Source organism: Zootoca vivipara, chromosome 8 (assembly GCF_965207765.1).
Source record: "Zootoca vivipara chromosome 8, rZooViv2.hap1.1, whole genome shotgun sequence".
NCBI lineage: Eukaryota > Metazoa > Chordata > Lepidosauria > Squamata > Lacertidae > Zootoca > Zootoca vivipara.
Genome location: NC_142591.1, coordinates 12347241 through 12371501, shown reverse-complemented (window position 1 = coordinate 12371501; position 24261 = coordinate 12347241). Strand labels below are relative to the sequence as shown.

General features: G+C 44.7%; 1 protein-coding gene across 3 annotated transcripts in view; it reads right to left on the bottom strand.

Annotated features, from left to right (window-relative positions):
- Positions 1 to 24261, bottom strand: part of TRIO (trio Rho guanine nucleotide exchange factor) — a 262864-nt gene that overhangs the window by 85502 nt on the left and 153101 nt on the right. For all 3 annotated transcript variants that reach the window (XM_060278041.2, XM_060278045.2, XM_060278044.2), the window contains exons 20-29: positions 21859 to 21974; positions 15898 to 16020; positions 13790 to 13984; positions 13514 to 13629; positions 12691 to 12757; positions 11923 to 12032; positions 9824 to 9893; positions 9030 to 9119; positions 4957 to 5049; positions 147 to 258 (exon numbers count right to left, since the gene is read on the bottom strand). In XM_060278041.2, coding sequence (XP_060134024.2) covers positions 147 to 258; positions 4957 to 5049; positions 9030 to 9119; positions 9824 to 9893; positions 11923 to 12032; positions 12691 to 12757; positions 13514 to 13629; positions 13790 to 13984; positions 15898 to 16020; positions 21859 to 21974 — 1092 coding nt within the window. The remainder of the gene's footprint in view (positions 1 to 146; positions 259 to 4956; positions 5050 to 9029; positions 9120 to 9823; positions 9894 to 11922; positions 12033 to 12690; positions 12758 to 13513; positions 13630 to 13789; positions 13985 to 15897; positions 16021 to 21858; positions 21975 to 24261) is intronic.

The following is a 24261-nucleotide window of genomic DNA, read 5'->3' as shown; positions in this document are numbered from 1 at the left end:
CAGGTGACAAAACCTTCCCTGGTCACCTGGAGGTGGATTTTTTGCTTGCAAGAGGCTGTCATGTAAATAGGCGTTTACCCAGAGTTGCTGCTGAGTTCTTAGAAATAAGTTTGCACAGAGAGCAAAGCGAATGTCCTGGAGCCTACCTTCCAGCATGCTGAGATGCATGGCATCGTTCGCTCGCTTTGGCACACTTAGCATCACTTCTAAGCCATCTTTAATTTCTCCTTTGCCCTCCTCACAGCAGGTGAGCAGCTCCTGCAAAGACAACAGCATCATTTATTACAGTGCTTGGGTCTCTCTGTTCTTACAAATCTGCATGCTGCTTTTCAAGAAAAATTCTTCCCAAAGTGGTTTACAAGCCGCAGATCAAACACACAATAGAATACAATTCAAGTCTCAATAAATAATACAAAATAACACCACCATGTGGATCTCAAAACAGATTTCAGAACATTACTATATGACAAGAGGACGAGCACCGATTTAGCATAATATAAAATTAGCAAAATCAGGTGAAAATACTGGCTCTGAAACTCAAGATATAGTAAGCTGCTAAAGGCTGCACTAGAATCTTTAAGGCCCATTTGAAACCTTCAGGGGATGGAGATTTGTCTGATGTCAGATGGAATCACAATCCCCAATTGTGATGCTGTCAGTCAGTCTACTCTGATTGGTAGTGACTGGACAGGACCTCAAGGCAGAGAGCCTTCCCAGTGGAAGTAACCCAAGAGCGTTTAACTGGAGATACGAGTGTTCAAATGCGGGAACTTATGAGTGCAAAGCATGCACTTTTGTTCAGCTATGGCTCATCTCCATAGGTCACAATGTCCATGGTTTCAGAGGAGTCTTAAGTATTGGAAACCCTGTTCTCACGCTATTCCTTTCACAAAAACCAACAGTAAAAGCTTGTTAGCACCTGAGAACTGTCACAAAAGGGGAAACTTCAGAAACAAAACTGTGGCACAAAAGTCAGCGGCATTATGTACAAATCCTGCCCCCAGTACCCTTTGGAAATAATTCAGGAAGCACAGACTGCTTTTCTGAATGTTAGACAACTGAAAACCCACTCACTCTCCAAAGAAGACCTGGAGCAGGCATCCCCAAACTTCGGCCCTCCATATGTTTTGGACTACAATTCCCATCTTCCCCAACCACTGGTCCTGTTAGCCAGGGATCATGGGAGTTGTAGGCCAAAACATCTGGAGGGCAGCAGTTTGGGGATGCCTGACCTGGAGCATGTTGTCAGGTCCCTACTGCAGAGCCCAATGTGATCTCCGCTGTTCCTCAAATTGCAGAGGAAATGGAGAACAGCAGGAAGGGCAATGTTACGCTACTGACAGGGGTTTGCACGAATGCCATGTATGAGCATATAACCACATTCCCAGAACTCAGGGCTTGGGTATCAGCATGCTTTGCCAACACCCCAAGTGTCTCAAAAAGTTAGGAAAAAAGCGATGGCTCTGTGGTCAGAAATTGGGGGGGTCAGTCCCAAAGGGATTTGAGCTTGACCCTAATTGGACCAGATGGAGAGGGGCATTGGATGCCAGGAAATCAATGTGTGAAGCAGTGGTGCTGTTAGAGCAGGACTCTGGGGCCGAAGTTCAGCACTGCACTCACACAATGGAAGAAGCAGGGGACAGAAAGCACAGCAGGGTTATCTTACCATGTTTTTAAGCAAGCAAAGTGATACCCATTGCCATTTAAAAGCACCCCCCCCAAAAAAAAATGGACATTAAGCCTGAAGTCTTAACATTACTCAACTATACCACAGGTCTGAATTTTTCCCCACACATTTAGAATTCTGCCCCATCATTTAATTATAAACAAGCCCCATTGGTTTTATCTAAGAGGCTAGTGTAAAAACTTCAGCAAACAGCACCTTAGCCTTTCGGTATAAAGAATGCCTGAGGTTTCTCAAAGGGCTATTAATGTATTCCAGAAAAAAACTAGATTACTTTGGGGGCAGTTAAAAAGGATTCAAAGGAGATGAATTAAGTGCATCTAATACAATACAGAAAAGTTGCTTGGATGTCACAAATTTCATTTGGTAGACAATTTCATTCATGGGCAGGCTCTCAAGTCTCATGGCTAGTTTATTCATACACAACTTCAACCATCTGCCAAGCCTCCTTTAATTGCTTTTAATGGATTTTGGGGTCCCTGGACACTCTGCTGAGCAGGTGCGCAGTAACCTTGCTCTCTGAAGCATATTGTGAAGACGGGATCCCTCTCTGCTGCTGATTACACAGAGGAAGGAGCAATGCAAGGGAAGGTAAGCAGCATGTTTAATTAAAACCAATAAAGAGAGGTGGGGGCAAGGCTGTGAGCAAACAACAAGACTTAATTTATGAATAAAGTGAAGTGCCTGTGAATAAGCAAGAGCAGTAACGCTATACGCCAAGCGCGTTCCCCTTTAGCTGTCTCCCATTACATATTCTAGATTTTAATAGGCACACTGATTTGTACAGGCGGCAAGAGGAGCCAAACAAGGGCACTTTCCCTTTCAATTTCGTATGCTCAGGCCAGTTGGGATGAGCCCCGTTCTTCCTTCACTTTTCCTCCCAACGACTTCACAAACCAGAGGAAGCCTTGCCAAGCAAGGGGCTCCTTTCATGAATTGACTGACACAGTAACGGACTCTTCTGTGCTTGCTTTCCAAGTAAAGACTTCCTGGTGGGGCCGCCGCCAAAAAAGGGGAGACACCCAAGAGTGTCGTCCCTGTGGTGGCAGCATTTCGAGGGTGGAACAAGGGTGTGGGGCCAGCCCCCTTGTGTTAAAAATTATCGTTTTAACAGGGATGAGGGTTTAACTTGTGTGGGTTTATGCTTTATTTGGAGGGTTGGTTTTTTTAAAAATTCTTGTTAAATGTTCTATGTTAATTTAGATTTGTCTATCTGTGGGCTGGAGTATTGTTTAAGGGCTTTTTATTGGGGAGTGTGTTGTTTATTAGTGTGTATACATCAGTATTCTTCAATTGTTTTGATTATTTTGATTATGTATTTTGTGCTTCGTATATTCTGTTGTGAACTGCCCTGAGACCACGGATATAGGGCAGTATACAATTTGTTTAAACAACAACAACGTGTGAAGTTCATTTAGCAGCTTGTTTAGCCTCATGCCCTTGCCCTGTATGCCCAAAACACTATAATAAGAGGAGCTGCATGGCTAAGAGTGTTCACACCGACCCTGGCCAGTGTGGGAACAGCCTCGGGGGTCAGTGTAACTATGCTGATCGGCATACAGTCATACCTCGGTTTAAGTACGCCTCGGTTTGAGTATTTTCAGTTTAAGTACTCCGCGGACCCGTCTGGAATAGTTTAATCCACTTTCCATTACTTTCAATGGGAAAGTTTGCTTCAGGTTAAGTACGCTTCAGGTTAAGTACGGACTTCCGGAACCAATTACACTCATACCTCGGGTTGAGTACGCTTCAGGTTAAGTACTCTGTGGACCCGTCTGGAACGGATTAATCCACTTTCCCTTACTTTCAATGGGAAAGTTCGCTTCAGGTTAAGTACAGACTTCCGGAACCAATTGTGTTTGTAAACCACTGTATGTCAAAGAGGGTTACAGACTGTGCCCCAAATGGAGATCACATGCCTGCACTCGCTGCCACATCCAGGCTGGACTACAGCAACGCTCCGCACATGGGGCTGCCTCTGAAGAGTGCTGGAAACTGAAGCTGGGGAGGATACCAGTGCCAAACTGACATTATTTGATCTGCCTTAGTTCCTGGATTGTTTCTGAGACAAATTCAAAAGTGTTGGATGTCACCTTTAAAGTCCTAAATGGTTTTGGGCTGCGGTATTTAAAGCATTGCCTGCTCCCATCTGAGCCTCCCTACCTACTCATCTCCTTGGGATAGGATCTGCTGGGGCGGCATGCAGGGTGGGGCTTTCTGGAAATTCTTCCCCCCCAGAGGCTCATCGAGCATCTTCACACTAACTTTCAAACAGGGCTTCAATGGTCTGTTCGCTCTGATCAGATCCTTGTCTGGCTCTCTGCCCACGGATGGGTTTTGTTTTTGTGCTGCTGAACATTTTATGTTGTTTACTGTTGTTTTAAATTTGTGTTTTATGGTTTGCTGTAAATTGCTTCAAGAGGGCCCCTTTGGGTCAGAATGCAACCAAAGTACTACTGCATGGGGTTGAAGGTCCTCATTTATTCATTTGAGATTTTTAATCTTCCTCATCTCCAAACACTTATGCTTTAAAAAGAGTTATACGGTATATTATTTAAAAACATTTAACTGAATGCCATTAAAAACCTAATGCAAGACGTGGTCCCGAAAATCCATGCAGCACAGAACACATACTTCACGTGGCAAACGTCACCGCTCTATTTTTCCTGGTACATCCTATCAAACATTTGCAAAATGTGAAGCGGTAAATATAGTTGCCAGATTAAGTGTGCGCTCTTGCAGTACATAACCTGTAGAAGACATACATGCATACACAGGTGTCCTGGATTCAGGGACAAGATGTAGAACTGCACTGACCTGTGCATGTTGTAGCAATCATGTTTGCCTGCATAAAGTGTAAACTGCAGAGGTGCACTTTAGAAATGTAATTTCTGAAAGAACCCTGTGACAACTTATCACCAATCATGTGTACCACATTGAATTATGAAGCATTTTTAACCGGGCGATCAATTGACTATTTCCCCTTTTCAGATTCCAAGTAAAAGATTCTATTGCAAGAGAATTTCAAGATCAACCCCAGATATTCCAGCAATCTCTGCTGCCAACAAAAACCTATTTTTTTAAAAAAAATAAAAAATAAAAAAGAGAGTAAATGATTTATGTCCTTCATAACTGACACAATAAGCTTATTTTGTACCTGGATATCCACACTCAAATACATACAGTAAGATGTTTGAAGCAGCATCTTTTTGAGTGTAAAAGGTACCCACCCACACACCTGGGGGCCATGCCAATAAGAAAATGGTGCTTACCTTTAGAAGAAGCTGATATTTTGTTATCCGCTGGACAGGTTTAATAAGGTATGAGGAGATTGAATTGGCTAGCCCATGCCGCTGCTGTATCTCCTGTGTTGGAAAGAAAAATATATGGGAGTAGTAGTCAACCTGGAAAGTTTGCAGCAACATTCTCTGTTTCAAGAACAGGAGCAGATCTCACAGTAGTTATGCGCCTGTATTATGAGATCCGAAAATCCGTTTACAATTTTTAGGTTGAGTCTATATTTGTTTAGTTAAAAGTAAGTACCACTAAGTTCCATGGGGGTTATCCAAGTGTGCATAGGGCTGAAACCTGTTTCACACAAAACAGAACTATGGCTGGCGAGTAAGCCACTCATTATGAAGAGCGTTATTTACTAGAATTCCCAGCATGGGCAGGATGAGAAAAGACAGCGGCAACTTAAAAAATAATACACAGAACTCTTGGCAGATTTCTTATCAGAGTGTCTGGGGCAACCTAATCAGCTGGGAGGAGTACAAATAATAACAATAACAATAATTTATTAAAATAAATTATTATTAAAATATTCATAGTGCAATGTCATGAAAGTTGGGTAGTGTTAACAGAAGGCAAGTGCTACTTGCTTTTCATCAGCATAACACAGAACTGTTCAGACATGTTGCAGTTATGATGAGAACCAAACATGACTTTTCAGATTCTTTCCCCCAAAGCCCCTCCCTCTCTTCACACCCTGCAGTCTCTTGTCTTTGGTGTTGTAAGCTCCTTGACTACCTTCCTTTTAATTTCTTTTTAACGAAGTAATTTTTAAAGCACGCACATGCCTAAAGAAAACGCACACAAAATATGACAGACCAAATCCAACATCCACCCGCACACTTACTATTTTTATTTACATGCTGCATCGTATTCTCATCCACTCCAAGGAAACTATAATCAACCATTACAGTATTTATTCTGGGTGCAGAAATGGGAACATTGAGAGGATGGGATGGAAGGGCAACGGCCTATGAGCGCTATCTGCCGTTCTAAGGACTGCTTTTTGTACCAGAGAGGACAATTTTCTTTTCTTTTAGAAGACCCTGAAAGCCAGCAGAGGGAGCTACGAGTTTTAAAAATAAATAGAATAATGCATGAATGTGGTGGGCTGCATTTAGAGAAGCGCCCATGCGAAGTCTAAAGTCCATTTAGTCAAGCATCCTGTTCTCACAGTGGCCAGCCAGGTGCATGTGGGGCGCCTGTAAGATGGTATTAAACTGTTAGGGGCTGCTGAAACAAAACAATTCTAGAACTTCCCCTCTTGGTGCCACTGCATACCTCCTGGAGACCTTCACTGGGCTTCTAGGGTCCATCCCACCTGCTCCTTTGCTTTTAATTTAAAAATGAACACATTTCTGCGTACTTAAAGAGCTACTGTTATCTTATATGTGGGTGGTGGAGCCATTTTCTGTCCAAAGTTTACCACCCAAGTTTGCTTTCCATATGAACCTACCTGGACCCTGATATCATCTTCTGAGGCCCCTTTTCATGTGCCTCTTCCACAAGAGGTCCAGAGGGTGGCAACATGAGAATGGGCCTTCTCTGCAGTGGCTCCCCATCTGTGGAATGCTCTCCCCGGGAAGGTTCACCTGGCGCCTTCATTATACACCATTAGGCACCAGGCAAAAATGTTCCTTTTTAACCAGGCCTTTGGTTGATTTGACATCATATGCCTTTTTAAAATGTGTGTTTATTCTTCACTACATATTGGCAGGGGTTTTTAATACAGTCATAACTTGGTTTAAGTACGCCTCGGTTTGAGTACTTTCAGTTTAAGTACTCCGCGGTCCCGTCTGGAACGGATTGATCCACTTTCCATTACTTTCAATGGGGAAGTTTGCTTCAGGTTAAGTACGCTTCAGGTTAAGTACAGACTTCTGGAACCAATTGTGTACTTAAACCGAGGTACCACTGTATAGTGATTTGTTCACTCTATACCAGCTAGACTAAGTTATACCATGTTTCCCCCTTTTTAAGACACCGTTTTATAACTTTTTTCCCTCAAAAAAACACACAGTGTCTTATTTTCAGGGGATGTCTCATTTTTTTTTATTACTGTTTTTATTACAGTACTTGTATAATACAGTATTACAACTTGTGGCGGGCTGGACCGTGCGCGCACACACAAACATACACATACGCCCATGCCTTCCCTCCCTCCCCGCGTTCAGATGGAACAGGCTGGGCTGGGGAGGGGGCACCCCGTCGGCACTGGGTCTCGGCTTGCACTGAGGGGCCGCAGCCACCCTGCCAGGAAGGACCCCTACCCCGGGGTGTCCATGACCGTGCTGCTAATGTGCCACCGCCAAGGAGCACAGAGGAGCCCTCCTCCTCCTCCTCCTCCTCTTACTGCTCCTCCTCCCTCCTCGCAGGCTCTCTGCTCCCACGGCGCTGCTGGGCTCTCCGAGCGTTCTGCGCTGCAGCAGCCACCGGTTCTGGGCTGCGGGGAGAGTAGGCAGGGCGAGCACGCGCAACCTGTGGGAATCGATGCGCTCCCGTCTGCGGCGCGTGCAAATGGCCCGGGAGGCCTGCTGCTGCCGCCGCCAAGTTGGGTCTCTGCCCGAGGCGCCTTCACCGCTGTAGCTGCAGGCTTCCTGCGGGGGGCGCCTGCGAAGCGCCACGCCGAGGCTCCCTGGGAGAAAGCGTGTGGGGGCTGAAGCCGGAGGCAGCGGGGGGCAGATTCCGGCCCCGGTGACGTCAGGCGCACACATGGGACCGGGACCTGGGGGGGGGGGCGGATCTCGCTTGGCTCCGTCGCTCTCCTGGACAGCAGCAGCAGCGGGAGGAGTGCACGCTCAGCCCTGGCACCGTGGCACAGCCCCTGCAAAAGTGCGGGGCGGAGTGGCAAGCCCTAGAGGAGGAATTCCAGAAGCTCCAGGAAACTCACTCATGGTTCTGGGCTGCAGGGTAGCAGGCCTCCTCAGCCGGGCTTCTGTTGGCTGGGTGCTCCACCCGGCGCTGCTGGGTGCTCCGAGCGCTCGCCACTGCTGAGCGCTCCGTGCTGCACCAGCCGTTTCTGGTCGGCAGGCCACCTCGGCAGGGCTGGCAGGCATGTCTTATTTTCGGGGTATGTCTTATATTTCGCAAATGCTTAAAATTGCTGCCCTGGCTTACTTTATGACTACGTATTAAAAAGCGGGAAACACGGTAATACTCAGAATATAATGTTTTAAGCCCCTATATGCATTCCTGAGCAGTTCGTGCTTCCAGAAGCAGATTTCTTCTTTCACTTATGCCTGGTAGAGATATACTGCACCCTGTCCTATTTCTGCAAATCCTACAAGCGCAATACAGTTGATGGTTTCAAAGAGGAACAAAGCACCATATTTTAAAAGCAATTTCAGCTCCAGCTGCTGAAATAACAGCATATTGCTAGTGTGTGTGTGTGTGTGTGTGTGTGTGTGTGTGTGTGTGTGTGTACAACTAGGGACACTGATTATATTCTTGCTGAGTTATTTTGATTTTTTCCCCATCTCTAGGATAGAATGACCACAGGGCAGTTTATAATTCCGCTCACAGAGAAGTCCTGTGGCTGATGAGTGTTAAATAACTTTACAATATAATAGCAGCACCCCTTTCGATGAGGCATCACAAAGTCTGTAGGCTGGTGACTTTAAAAAAATGAACAACAACTAATATGATATTGCTCAACTCATTATGAACTTCTACTGTCTAAAAACCACACACACACACACACACACACACACACACACACACACAGGGAAACGTCTCGCTCATAAACATCCAGTGGTACCTTGGTTTAAGAACAGCTTAGTTTATGAACAACTTGGAATAAGAACACTGCAAACCCGGAAGTAGGTGTTTTGGTTTGTGAACTTTGCCTTGGAAGCAGAACATGTTCCGCTTCCTGTTGAATGTGTTCTATTTGTAAACTGAGTCCCCCCGCTGCTATAGGAAAGCACGGCTTGGTTTAAGAACGCTTTGGTTTAAGAACGGACTTCCAGGACAGATTAAGTTCGTAAACCAAGGTACCACTGTACTTTCAAAAGGGCGAGAGATTTAATTCAAGCACAAGGGTCCTGGTACTTACATCAAAATAAGCACCTGCATGTTCCAATATCAACTGGGTAGAGTCTGGTTTGTTCTTGCAGTAAGTCACATACATCTGGAACTTATCTGCCTGCAAAAACACAAACAAATGTTGAGCGTTTTCTTCCAAATGTTACATCTGATTCAAACTTTACCTTGCAAAGGATCATTTTCTTATCCTGGTCAGCTGGATAAGGAAACTTGCAAGAGCAATTAAAGAGGAAAGAAAAGTCAGAATATAAAGTTAAAACTGAATCAGGCCCTCTGACACTCATCCATTCACACAAACGTGTGTTTGTCTAGCAGTTAAAGATTCTAACCGTGAACCTATTCTGCATCAATAAATTCCAAGGATCCACCATGAGTTGCCTTAATTTCATTCTAACATTACTGCATTTTGATCCTGCTCTGTGCCTCTCTGTAATCTTTAAAACTGAAACACAGAATTCTTATTCACATTCTGCAAACCATTTTCTATGCCCCAACGCTATTTAGAGTTGGCTCTTTGGATTGTATCAATTTGGCAATTATTTGTAGTAATTTGAAAAATCAATAGAAATAAATGGCAGAAAAAAATTAAGCCGGCTCTTTGTAGAGCTGATGGACCCCGTTAGTCTTCAGCTTCTCATAACACAGGTATCATGTCTCTGAATCTGACTTATTTTTTTCAGGACAGTGGTGTCACATGTACAGAGGGCTTTTTTTTTAACAACAGCTCTCTCTCTCTCTCTCTCTCTCACACACACACACACCCATAACTGCTTATTTGCTATAGAAAATAATCAGCTCTCTTACCCAAGTAACGAAACAGTGACCAACATCTTCAGGAAGCTGCTCATATTTTTCTAGCTCTTTCAGGAATATACTGCAAAACAACAACAAAATGACAAAATTATTTTCAGAGTCCTTGCCAGATTTTCATTAGGATACCCAAAAATCATGAGTAGTGACCATAAACATACAGTGGTACCTCGCAAGACGAATTCGTTTTGCGAAATATTCGTCTTGCGAATCGTGGTTTCCCATAGGAATGCATTGAAATTTAATTAATGCGTTCCTATGGGCAAAAAAATTATAAAATTTCAATGCATTCCTATGGGAAACCGCGATTCGCAAGATGAATTTTTCGCAGAATGAATTGACTCGCGGAACGAATTAAATTCGTCTTGCGAGGCACCACTGTATACGTACATATACCCGTGAAAAATTATCTGTACAATCCAGTTTCAGCTGAAGTATTTAAGTTCGACTAATGTAGTAAAAGAAGAATTAAAAGGATGCTATGTATTCCCTTGCAGAATTAATTGCTGCTTTGAAATTGCTTTACTTTGGTTGGACCACACAAGCAACACGTTACAGGAAAAGCCAAGCTTCATAAAAACCCACTTCTACTCTACGACTAACTCAAGCTGCCCCCAGTTGGACCTTGAACACACAGTCGGTTATAACAGAGTTAGAAATTATGGTACACTGTGGAAAACCAATTAATATACAGTAGTACCTCGGGTTAAGAACTTTACCTCAGGATGAGAACAGAAATTGTGCGGCGGCAGGAGGCCCCATTAGTGTTACCTCAGGTTAAGAACGGACCTCCGGAACGAATTAAGTTCATAACCAGAGGTACCACTGTATCTCCCATCATGATCTAGTTTCAGCACAACAGTGAAGATGAGCAAATGACAGACTCCTAGTTACATACCCAGAACTGATTTGGCTATAATCCTGGGTAGCACACTGAGGAGCCAGGATAGCCCCAAATCTGTGTATGTCCACATGGAGCAGAGGCCTCCATGCAGGTCACGTTAAGATCTGAATGTCACTCCTTAAAAGGCGGAGGGGCGAGAGAACTGGGTGACACAGAGCTTGTTTCTGGTGCCTTCCATTCCAAACACACAGAGGACCCCGGCACAAGCATGTTCCTGACCTTCCAGCTTGCGCAGAATTGGCAGAGATAAATCTTGTATAAAATAGGGCTCCCCCCGCCAGATGACTGCTTTGCTTGCAAGGCCTGGTTGGTAACAGTAGCTGCATTTGTTCTTATGTTCAGGGCAGCATTTCAGAGATTGTGGGAACGTTTTTAAAAAACAGAAAAGCAACATTGTTTGTTCAGCTCAATGCGCCAGCATTCCTGAACTCCTCTCTGGAGGTGATGCGGGTATCTTGTTAACAGGAGGCCTAGGTGTGATTTTTCTGCACTGTGATGCTCAAAAGTCAGGGGTCGTCTTATACGCTGGGTCGTATTTCTTATACGGTGAGTACATCCCAAACGCTATATTTTAACTGGAAAAGTTGGGGGGTCGTCTTATACGCCGGAATATACGGCACTCTTTTGCACCTCTATAGAGTATGAAGCTTCATACAAATCCTGAATTCAGACTGTGCGCTCGAATTATGGCAAGTTCACTGTTACTGCTTTCTGCAGCTATCACCCCATAAGTGGAAAATGAAATGTCACACTCATTCATTTATGGACTATGCCAGGCATCCCCAAACTTATGGCCCTCCAGATGTTTTGGACTACAATTCCCATCTTCCCCAACCGCTGGTCCTGTTAGCTAGGGATCATGGGAGTTGTAGGCCAAAACACCTGGAGGGCCACAGTTTGGGGATGCCTGGACTATGCAGATCTGCAAAGAAAAAGAAATCCAGAATATCTCATTCTCTACCAGACTGAACAACCTGGCATTTTGCACTTTCGTTCTGGCCTAGAGATTTAAAGTCTATTTTAACCAGCTGTTTAACAAAAACTGGATGCCACAGAAACTGAAGATTCACCCGTTGCAGCTACATACTCTCTTGATACATTTACAGGCAAATGACAACCATATATTTCTTTACAAGTGTGAGAAATGCTTTATGGTCAGCCTTTACTGACATCAGGCCTTCTTACTCACTTATTATGGAATTCGTAGATTTCCTGCATGTTTCCGAAGATAATATGCTCCTTATTGACAATACCAGGTGGGATCTCTTCAACGCCACTTGTTATTTCCCATAGATATGTCTGGTCAAAAGCACAAGACGAAAGGGGTGAACTGTGAATTTGCTTGAGGGTAACAACTCAAAAAGCAACCTTTCCAAAACTGAGATATACAAGATCACACTAATACCTGTAATGTATGGCCACTTTAGCTTTTATTTTCAAGTCTGGTCTGGTTTCATACAAATGAAATTCTAACCATAGGCCAAATACTTCATGGTATACATGAAGTCAGAGAGTTTTAAAACCCAAGCATTGCAATAGCTACAACAGGAACACGATTCCTCTCTGGTTTTAACAATGAACAGGCATTTCTGTCCAAAGAGAATGAGCCGGCTCTCGAATGTGCGATACACATAATGGAAGCATTAGCAGAGGATCATCCCTTTTATAGAAAACACCCAAAGCCTAAACAAAAGCAGCAGTCCGCTCATGGTGACCCCCCCAAAAAAAATAAAAATAAAAAGTGTAAACAAACTGTGCCCATGTCCAGCTAACACAGGAGTTTTGTAGCAGCAAAACAAGATGCTGGTCAAGTCAGCAATGGCTGCCTAGTACATACAATTCTGTTGACAAACACGTCTGCTTAAGATGCAAGATGGCACAAACTGGCCCTTCAGTTCTACAGTTTGCAAAAGTTCCACGCGAGACCCACCCCACATCACTAGGGTCACACACTTACATCCAAACACTCCCGGAGATCTCTTACATAAGCCTTCTCTGTCTGGATAAGCTCAGCCATGATGAACCTTTGAAACAGAAAGGAAACATCAGTGTGCTAGAATTGTCACACATCACTCCGCTTGGTTTACCATGGATTTATATTGTGAATAGGAAAAGCAGGACAGAGAGTTCCAGCGCACAAAGTAATTATAAAGGGGGGGGGAGAGTTTATTTGTTTTTGCCGATTCTTAAGCAGAGACAACGTTGGGTCAACAGTCCAAGACTGAATACACCATGGTTTATGAAGACTTCTCCCTCACCCCTTGAGCACCAGCAGATTTGGCACAGAGATGGTAGCTTAGATTAAGCCAGGGTTCCCCCTTATGTCTGAACTGGGGAACTCTGCCGTAAAGTCAGTGAATAAACCAGGAAAATAAGTCACTTCAAGCATATCCACAGAATACACACAAAAAGCGAGAAGTGAAAGCACTGGGATTTCCAGATAGAGGTCAGATTCCTTAAAAAATAATAAACCATGTATTTTTGGAACGCTTTGATTTCTCCCTTTTTCTTCTGTACATTGTGCTTGGTTTACTGTCCTTCTTTATCGTGTATATGGGGAATTTCCAAAAGCAGAACTTAAAATTTACCATCTATAAAGGAAGAGAGCTTTTTAAAAAACCAACATTTCATCTACTCAAAAAGCCACCTCCTTTCAATGTGTAAGGCTAGTACTGGGAAGTGGAAAAACACAAATGGAGGGGGGGGGTGGAATATCAAACCACACACGAAGCTAAACCATGCAAAAAGATTTCTATGGAGTGCGGAAAACACTGCATTACTCTTTCCTGCGGGCAGACTTCCTCTTTTCTTCATTAAGCTCGTGTGCAGCATCTCTCAGCTTCACCTCTGACCCAGGGACGCTGGCTGGGATTATATCCAGCTGCAGGCTTTTACTCTGAATTAAGAGGGGGAAGAAGACAACAGAATTAGCAGAGCCAGGGGGGAAAGAAGAGAAAAGGCAGCTGTCTAGTAAGGAGCTTAAGCAGCCACGCTAAGCCAGCCCATGTTTCTGCTAGCAGAACGACAAAAAAAACCCAAAACCCTGCAGCACTTACCGATTTATTGGAATCCGAAGAGATCCCCAGGGCTTTCTCTAAAGAGGTCCTATATTTTTCCATACGCAGAGAGAAGTCCCTGTATCTTTTGTCCACCGCTGTGACACATTTTTTAATCTCCGCTGCATGGGCATGCCCCTTTTCACAAAAGCCGTCCGCCAGCTGTATCAACAGCTTCACTCTCTCTTTGGTTTGCTGTGGGGAACACAAAAGGCAGAAAGGTAGCAAGTGGGGCAGAACGGCACCTATACGTACAGTAAAAGAAGGACCCTCACAAGTGATTTACCAGATAGTTTGCAAACAGTCTCTGAACAGCTCTCTGTTGCTCTTGCCATAACACACACACACACACACACACACACACAGGATTGTTATTTGATTTCAAACCATCCATTTAAAGGAGGAACCATCTATTTTGAGTTTTCGGGGTCCTACAAAGTAAGGATTTGATAAGCAGAATTTATCTAAGGAATCTGCTTCTCCAGCCTCACAACTCAAGTTTATGCTATCCCAGATTGCTGAAAAGCAAGGATCAAAGCAAGGAACGGAGAGCTAAAGCTTCTAGTCCTCGTGGTGGCAGAGGAAAGCCAAGGAATATCTCAATAGGCTTGAAGAAGTAAGGGAGGAGGATTCCTCGCAGCCAGCATATTTATATCCCCCTACAATTTCCATTTTCTCCTAAACAACCAATCCCTGTCTTCCTGCTCATCACATGCCAATTGCTTTATGGCCCCCCCTTACCTAAACCATCCTAGATGGCCTAAATCTCAAGAATTGGAATAAGACGAATATAAAACGTGATGTTGGTGTTGTCTTTTTTATTTTTTTAAAAAACCAATGCACACAGAAAATCAGAGATAGCGTGATTCTATACACATCTAACTAAGAAACAGCTAAGCAGCATGTCTAAGAAACAGCAGCTGCCCATGATGAAAGCCCCGTACGCTGGAGAGGTGAAATGGGCAAAATAAGTGACTGGCTCTCTGACCTTACCTTCCAAGTCCCAGACTGCGGAATCCGGGACCGGCAGCCGTATGACACCGGAAGTTGCGTCGACGTAACTTCCGGTGTCGCTTTGCCCTTCTATGGGCACCAAAAATGGCCACCGCCGGCTTCAAAAGTAGTTTCTACGCATGACTGGAAGTGTGTTTACGCAACTTCCGGTGTCGCCCCGCCCATCTATGGGCACCAAAATGGCCGACGCTGATACCGGAAGTCGCAGCTACGCACTTCCGGTCATGCGTAGATGCGACTTTTGAAGCCGCCGGCGGCCATTTTTTGTGCCCATAGCAGGGCAAATCAGAAAGGAAAAAAATGGCCGCCGGCAGGAGAAAATAACGGAGGAAAACGGGAGACGAAGTGATACGGGCGACCACCGGGAAAAGGTAAGTAAAAACGGGGGTTTCCCGGGGAAAACGGGAGACATGGCAGCTATGCTCTCTGACACAGCCTCAACGTAAACCAAACTTCAGTGGCACAGCTAAGAGCATAAAAGGTGGGATCCAATGTCAGAACCAGCAAAGATTCTAGTTGAAATTCTTTACAACAAGCTGCCCTGAGGACATGCTCTGAGGCACCACAAACAGGTCATAAATAAAATAAAATAAAATATAATCCATTTACTTCTCAAGCACAGTTCTTCCTCTGGACCCTGTATTTCCTGAAACACATTACTGATAAACACCATACTCAAATTGTTCCGATACCACTATCAACTAGTGAAATGTATTGCCGCGTTCCTTTTACAATATAGCGGAATGGACTCCGTAGGTACAAAATACCTGCAACTACACCGCTCACAAAATCCTTGCTTGCTCCTATATAAGCAGGATGCGGTTTGGTGGTCAAGTGCTGAGTTGTTCATTACTTGCTTAGCTAGCCAACCCCTTATGCTTTCAGAAAGACAGAGGACCCTGTTGCAAAGCAACAATATGTTGCATATTGCAACATATGTGAGACTACATATGGTTGGGGAGAGGGAACATACCTGCCTGCCCCTGCACCCCTTTCAATCAACAATGTGGCTCCACTTCTCCCAAAGAGATTTTTAAATGGTGCAAGACACAGGCAGAAAATGGCAGGGGACCTTCACCACCGTCGCAATTTACCTTGGCCGTAATCTGAAATTCTTCATGCTCCTTCAGCAGCTCTTGGGTATGCTGGATACTGGAGCCGGTGGAAGTGTGCGTAGATAAATAAAATTCTCCATTGTCATGGATCCACTCAAGAGCCTAAGGGAGAGAAAGATCATGAAGAAGAAGAGTTAGACTACCTTTCAGCAAAGGCAACTTATTTCCTGGGTGTAGAATCCCATTCAAAACTTAGGTCACCCGTTCCTGGGCTTCTCCTAACATCGCCCGGGCATCTCCCAACATTATCCAAGCAGGCTGCCTCAGTGGGAGAGATGATAAGCAGAGCTCGTCACATGACCCCTCCTGAAAGATCAGCTCCACTAGGCACTTCCTATCCCTGAATTGTTTTCAGCTGGTCACTTTAAGAACTATTATATAACTTTCAAGAAGTGGAGCCAGCAATCACTTTTTACACTAGGCATCCCCAAACTTCGGCCCTCCAGATGTTTTGGCCTACAACTCCCATGATCCCTAGCTAACAGGACCAATGATCAGGGATGATGGGGATTGTAGTCCAAAACATCTGGAGGGCCGAAGTTTGGGGATGCCTGTTTTACACCTTTTCCCTCCCCGTCGCTTTCTCCTTGTGTGCTGTGTCTTTTAGATTCTAGGGTCTATTTTCGTTTTAGCCACTCTGGGAGTCTTTTTTGGCTGAACAGCGGGGTACAATTGCACCAAATATAAATTAAAAAATGCACCCAACCAATGTCCTTCTGTTCATGGAAGAGCTTTTAATCCAGTGGAATGATTGTCCTTTTTTTGCCAATTTGTCCTTCCTCCTGTAACACCATCCTGCCACATTTCATCCTATTGCAGTGGGTCTTCAATTCTCCGGAATAGATTGCTGGGGAGAACTGGAGGTTGGAGGGAGAGGGGAGATGGCCAAAAATTGCCCCTTTCCTTCCAATAGCGGAGGCATCCATTGGATCAAAATCAAAGTGAATGCGCTTTGAATACCACAGATTGCAAAGATTAGAACCTGGGAATGATCCTGGTAACATCAAGGCCTGGAGTTAAGTGGTGGGGAGATGTAGCCATTGGTTTCTACAATTCAGAGATTCCTTCTTCTTCATGCATACTGCTCAAATATTGTGAAGAATGTACCTGGGACAGTAGTCAGTGAGACCCTTAATCTCAGGCTTGGGGGTTTGAGGCCCACATTGGGCAGAAGTTTCCTACATTGCAGGGAGGACCATCACGGCCCCTTACAACTCTGCAATTCTATGAAAGGCCCTTTGTAAGTGCAAGGGCACCAACTGGACACCAGTCTTTCTGGGAAGCAAGGTAAAAGGTGAAGGGAAGATGGTTCAGTCTAGTGAAAGGCGACTACGGGGTGTGGTGCTCATCTTTCTTTGAGGCAGAGGGACCCGGCGTTTGTCCACAGACAGCTTTCTGGGTCATGTGGCCAGCATGACTAAACCGCTTCTGGCGCAACGGAACACCGTGACGGAAACCAGAGTGCATGGAAACACCGTTTACCTGCCTGCCACAGCGGCACCTATTTATCTACTTGCACTGGTGTGCTTTCGAACTGCAAGGTTGGCAGGAGCTGGGACAGAGCAATGGAAGGTCATCCCGTTGCAGGGATTTGAACCACCGACCTAAAAGAATGTGAACCAAGCACACCTTGTTAAATTTGCCACAGCGGAACCTATTTATCTACTTGCACTGGCGTGCTTTCGAACTGCTAGGTTAGCAGGAGCTGGGACTGAGCAACGGGAGCTCATCCCATCACGGGGATACGAACTGCTGACCTTCCAATGGGCAAGCCCAAGTGGCTCAGTGGTTTAGACCACAGCACTTGAACTCATCCCCAACAAAAGAATGTGAACCAAGCACGCCTTGTTAAACTTGCTACACCCCCACCTTTCCCCTTGCTGTAGTAGTTTAAACTGTGAGCTTGTTGGGGCACCAACCCATGTTCTCCCCAACCCCCATTGTGCACATAGTGGCTGAGTTATTTCTTACCAATAATAATACATGTGACTCCCTTGACCTATGTGTATAGCATCGTGAAGCATTGCCCCCCCCCCGCCCCATGGAATGATACCTGCGAATAGTTCCAAGCATTGTCCCACAGGAATCTAGAACATTGCACCAGAATGGTCTCTTGCATTCAGATAGAATGAAATAGTTCAGGATCAGTGGGAGAGCGGCCACTTTCTGAAGGGTAACTTTGCAGGAGAAATTAGGAGGTTGTGACGCAAAAAACGCCACAGATCCCATAATCTCTGAAATGTGGTTAGTTTTGCAGGGCTCTCTTCTTGGTGGGTGTTTCTTTGTTTCCAGGCTTTCTGACAGCCTTCCTTAGCCAAGCCAAAGCACCGCCAGCAAAAGCAACGAGACAGAGGCATGGCAGGAGAACAGACTCTCCTTTTTGCAAATAGTGAACCCCAAGGGAAGCAGAGGAGATGCTCCAGAAGCTCTCTGATAATATTGTGCAAGATGGTAGGCTTTTTTCACATCGAGAGGGGGTACCACACTGGGGAGAGGGGGCGTTTTCCCACCAGGAATAGCAAGGCAACCTCTGAAATGCTGGTGGAAAATCAAGGAGTGGTCCACGTATAGACCTTCCGATTGGCAAGCCCAAGAGGCTCAGTGGTTTAGACCAGTGTTTCCCAACCTTCTGCCTCCAGCTGTTTTCAGACTACAATTCCCATCATTCCTGACCACTGGTCTTGCTAGCTAGGGATGATGGGAGCTGTAGTCCCAAAACATCTGGAGGCACAAGGTTGGGAAACACTGGTTTAACCCACAGCGCCACCTGGGTCCCTCGCCTGAGAAGTAGTTCCCATCAAACTGAGTGGGACTTACTTCTGAGTAAAAAAGGGTTGCTATTGCTCTGTTTCAACATTTTTCAAGGATGAAACTACATCAACACTTAAAAAATGCACAAAGCACAGCTAGTTCCTGGACAGAAATACTTGAGATGCGACAGGCAGAAGAATATAATGTTCTGGAGAACTATATAAAGAGATGCTAGGAGTCAGGGGGCTTTTTACACTGCAATTGAAGCTCCATACCAGCTACCAAAAATTATACACTAGAATATCTACCAGCTAAACTGAGCCGAATACAACCATCAAAGAAGTTTGGTTGTTGAGAGCATCCATGTTCAAACACATAATTTTACAAAAATGAAACAGCAGGGCTTTGCTGAGAATAGAACAGCAGCTTTTGGACCAGCCGTTCAATAAATAATAGCTTATTTTCCAAGAGATCAGAGAGATGAGAAAATCTGCAGAGATCCGTACCTCTTTTGAAACAAAACTTAGTGAAATCTGCCCCACCAACCACCACTGATACTGCCCAGAAAAAGCTTGACCTCCCACCATTTTTCTGTGTATTTAGTTATTTTGGTCTTATTATATTTAACTGAAAGCTTGTTTTCTATAGTATTGGAATGAGTTCCTACAGCTATTTCATTTTTGAAATATGTTACATCACATTTAAATCACATGTCTGAATCCATTTCAACCAAATTTGAGAGCAATGATTTACAACCTCTTTATCGTTGCGCTGGCAATGGCCATCTTTAAAGAGAACTCCTAGCACCCCAACAAAAACACAATTTTAGAGTTCTTTTGGAGAGGGGGAAGGACGACTCATTGGGTTGTATGCAACGGGACTTCCTCTTTCCCTCCTCTACTCGCACGCTCCCCAAATCTGCTCTAGAGGGTTCCCAAAAAAAACTCTGGAGCAGATTTGGAGGGTGTGTGGGAAGCTGCAGGGGAGAGAAGTGGGGGGGGGGGCTTTCTGTTGCATGGATGGAATTTTGCAGTGCTAGATACAACCCTATTAAGCCACTCTTAAAATGTGCCACTAGCTGCAGAGTGCAAACTGCACAATCTGGGTTATTATACAGTTTTGGGTTGTTCCTCCCACCCCCCTTTTATTTCCCCTTACACATGGGTGCTGTTTCTTTTTTCCTCTTTTATTTACATCTCACCATGTTTAGCACACATATAATTATGCACTTATTTGAACTTTCAATAAAGATGTCTAAAAAGAAAAATAAAGTAAAATGACTAAGTGGGCTTAGAAGAGTTGCAAATGGGGTTATAAAGGAAAATACATTTGACAGAACCTTTTTTTTATATATGTAAGGGGAAAAGAAAGGAAAGCTCTCCCACCAGCCTCCCAAACTTGTCCATGGGGAACCTACATGGACTGCCAATGTTTTAAGACTACAGCCATGCTTCGACTTCCGGAGGTTTCGACTTCCCCCGGAAGTCCTTTCATTGCGTGCGCCCGGTGCACGCGCGCTCAACACATGTGCAGAAGCACAAAATCGCGCTTCGCACATGCGCCGTAGCAGTGCTTCGACATCTGAAAACCTCGCCTCACGAAGATGGCCGCGGAACAGATCGTCTTCGTAAGTCGAGGTATCACTGCATGTAAAATGACGCCGTAATCTTAATGCAAACATTCTTTACCTTTGCCGTGACTGCACTGTATAATATTAAAATATATAAAAGACAATCTGGGTTACTGTATTCTTTTGCATTCCATCTTTGTGTCTCTACCACCCCTACCCCCCACCCCCCCACAAATGGATACTCCCAACTAACGGGCTACCTAGAAAACTTAGTAAAGCTAGATTGTGATAAATAAAGTTACTAGAAACCTGCACTCTGAGACGCACACTGGCTGGTGAATTCAAACATACAAAATTCCATCCCCATAGAACTACCCAATGAGTGGGCCATTTTTTCTATGACACTGGTACACACGTGTTCTTCCTTTCCCCTTCGCTTTTCCCTTTCTCTGTTGTATATGCCTCATAAAATCTTGCAGATGGGTCAAGGAAGGTTGGTGTGAGAGGCTGCTGGGTCCCTGCATCTCCTTTCCTACCTGTGCTATCTCCAGATGCCTCGGTGGCTGCAGTAAACTCAGCCAATTAGGGCGAACAACAGCCGACTCCAGCTTGAGAGCCGCCGGCAGTCTACATCCCCTGCTGCTGCAAAAAGATGCTAGCAGGTCCCTCGCGAGCGGCTTTTCAGGAGATGTGTAGGGAATGCAGGACCTGAAAACCTAAGAGGCTGCAAAGCAGAAGATTGCACCTGGCCCTTTAGATCCCAGTTATGTGCTTCCAACTTTCTGCTAGTGAGCCACCAGCATACAACCTACTGTAGTTTAAAAGCAAGTCATTTATAGGTAAAGGTAAAAGGACCCCTGACCATTAGGTCCAGTTGTGACCGACTCTGGGGTTGTGGCGCTCATCTCGCGTTATTGGCTGAGGGAGCCGGCGTACAGCTTCCAGGTCATGGGGCCAGCATGACAAAGCCGCTTCTGGCGAACCAGAGCAGCGCACAGAAACACCGTTTACCTTCCCACTGTAGCGGTTCCTATTTATCTACTTGCACTTTGATGTGCTTTCGAACTGCTAGGTTGGCAGGAGCTGGGACCGAGCAGAGGGAGCTCACCCCGTAGCAGGGATTCAAACCGCCGACCTTCTGATCAGCAAGCCCTAGGCCAGGCATAGGCAACCTTGGCTCTCCAGATGTTTTGGAACTACAACTCCCATGATCCCTAGCTAACAGGGCCAGTAGTCAGGGATCATGGGAGTTGTAGTTCCAAAACATCTGGAGAGCCAAGGTTGCCTATGCCTGCCCTAGGCTCTGTTAGGGATTTATTAGCACGTGCAGCACTTCGCACACTATGGCCTCCTCGCAAGCAGCATCGTGCTGATTGAAACTCCTTGTGGTGCAAAAGGACTAGAGGTTAGAGTGCCGACACACTGGCACGAAAATTCAGCATTGCCGCAACGGAGAAAAGGGACAAAAGGGCATTTTTTAAGCACAGGCTATACAAATCAGTGAGACATGATGCCGCTCGCTTCTCGGCTGCCTGTTGGGAGAAGGGCTGCAAGCAAACATGGGCATTCCAATCCAACAGCGTCAGGAAGAAAAGGCTGCTTAAAATACAGGCCCTGACCTGCTTGGCGCTCCTTTCGAAGACCACGTACTGCTGACATTGGTCAAGGCGTCTTTTCCTCATTGTCCAGTAGTGTAGGACACGGTTTTCCCTCTGGAAGAGTTCGTTCAGGATATCTGCCGGATCATAAATAGGACAAATAAATCGGTGTGCTGAGCAAAAAGCAAATGCCTATGGAACTGATATATCTGGCAAGCCGTTGAGGTAACTGAAATGAACATAAGGAAGTCAGGCATACATCAGCAATAGTTGAAAACAAGCAGCAGTGGCAAGAGAGCAGACTGAAAAACAAATTTCATTAAATCTCACATATTGCTCTTGGAATACAAATTCAGTATTTTGTATGTAGAAAGGTTGAATCTTCTTGTGTCTTGTGTAAAGAGTAAAGGACCCCTGGACGGTTAAGTCCAGTCAAATTCAACTTTCGGGTGCGGCGCTCATCTCTGCTTTCAGGCCAAGGGAGCCGGCATTTGTCCACAGACAGATTTCCGGCTCATGTGGCCAGCACGACTAAACCGCTTTTGGCACAACAGAACACCATGACAGAAACCAGAGCGCATGGAAACGCCATTTACCTTCCCGCTGCAGTGGTACCTATTTATCTACTTGCGCTGGTGTGCTTTCAAACTGTTAGGTTGGCAGGAGCTGGGAAAAGCAACGGGAGCTTACCCCGCTGTGGGGCTTCGAACTGCTGACCTTACGATCGGCAAGCCCAAGAGGCTCGGTGGTTTAGACCACAGCACCACCCGGGTCCTTAATGTGTCTGGTGTATCTGTGTCTTACATTTAAATAGGGCCTTTATGTTGTTATTGCAAGTGCTCAATGCATGAAGCAACTCTCGCAAGCAATAACTTCTACACCCAGTGCTGCCTGCTTGAATTTTGGGGATACCAGGGTATGTCCTTACTCATTCACTAACTGTGTTTGGATTATCATATATTGGCTTAGTACCCTTGTACACACCCACCTCCCCTTATGTGAGTGAACAAGCCAGCAAATCTTCCTATCATTAACCGATGTGTCCCACTGCATCCAAACTGGGAACGTAAGGCTGACAGTTTCAGAACAAGCCAGGATATGAAATCATAGTTGAGAGTCGGATTCATATCCTGGTTTGTTCTGAAACCACTGGTCATAGCATCCCAGTTCAGACCTAATGAGAAACTAGTGTTAACTGAAGACTTCCTGGTATGTTCATTTGCTTGCACAAAGGGAGAAGTGCAGAGATACTAGATCCATTCGTATCTTGGCTTATTAAATGGAGATACGATCATCCAAAGATGGCCACTGAGTGTCCCAGAATTCATGGCAGATCAGCAGTACAGCATGAAAATAAATAAATACAAAGCTATGTATATCCATATAAAATAAAATAAATGAAGCAAAGTGTTGCTATTTCAGCTCCTCACTGAGATCTGCAATTTATTTTCGCATTCCAAAGGGTTCACCATACTCCTAACTGGTCCTCAGCTTGCTGTTTTCAAACACATTGATTTGTCTATTTATTCATTTAACGTATTTCTGTAACACCCTTCGATTTACAACCATCTTTTTATTTAAAGGAACAGTCAACAAAACAGAGTGCAGAAAAAGCATTAAAAACAGAGCCAGCAATCACAAAAAACACAACACCACCAGGTGTTAAAAGTCTGCCCGGGGAGCAAGAAATAAAAAAAATATTCACCATGCACTTAAAAGTTACTAACACAGGTGCCAGGCAAGCTTACCTGGGTAGAGAGTTCTAGTAATGGGACACCACAACTGAAAAAGCTCTCTCCCCAGTCATCACCTGCCTCACCTCCAATGGCGTGGCCACTCAAGAGGAGGGACTTTGAAAACAACTGGGGTGTATGTTAGGCTGCTGTAAGAGCAGGTGTTGTATTGGGGACCCAAGTCGGCCAAGCTGTGCAGGGCTTTAATATGCAAACACCAACTAACTTCATGGAAGACTTTAAAAAACTATAAGCACTACATAGGACACTGATTTCATTATTTTTGTGCATTCTGATTCCTGCTTATTTTAAGGATAGGTCTTGAACATTTTCTCTGTGTTAATTCTGCTACAGCTATTATTTTGTTTTATTTAGCAGTTTGCAATAAATAAATGTGCTGCCGGGTTTGTGGAATATGTGGAATATTTTATTTACATGAAAGTTATAGAAACTCTGTATATTTATATATATATAGCTGACAGACAATTAATTGGAAGTTTCTTAGTTTTTTAACCTCTCTCTTTCTTAATGCTATATATCTCTCTCTTTATCTATTCTTTTCTTGTTCTCTCTTTTTCCCCTCTTCTTTTTTCTTTCTTTTCCTCTGGATCGATGTTTTCATTTTATCTAGATCCGTGGTTCCCAACGTGGGGGGGGGGGGCAATTTGAGAATGAGTTATTAACAGTGAAT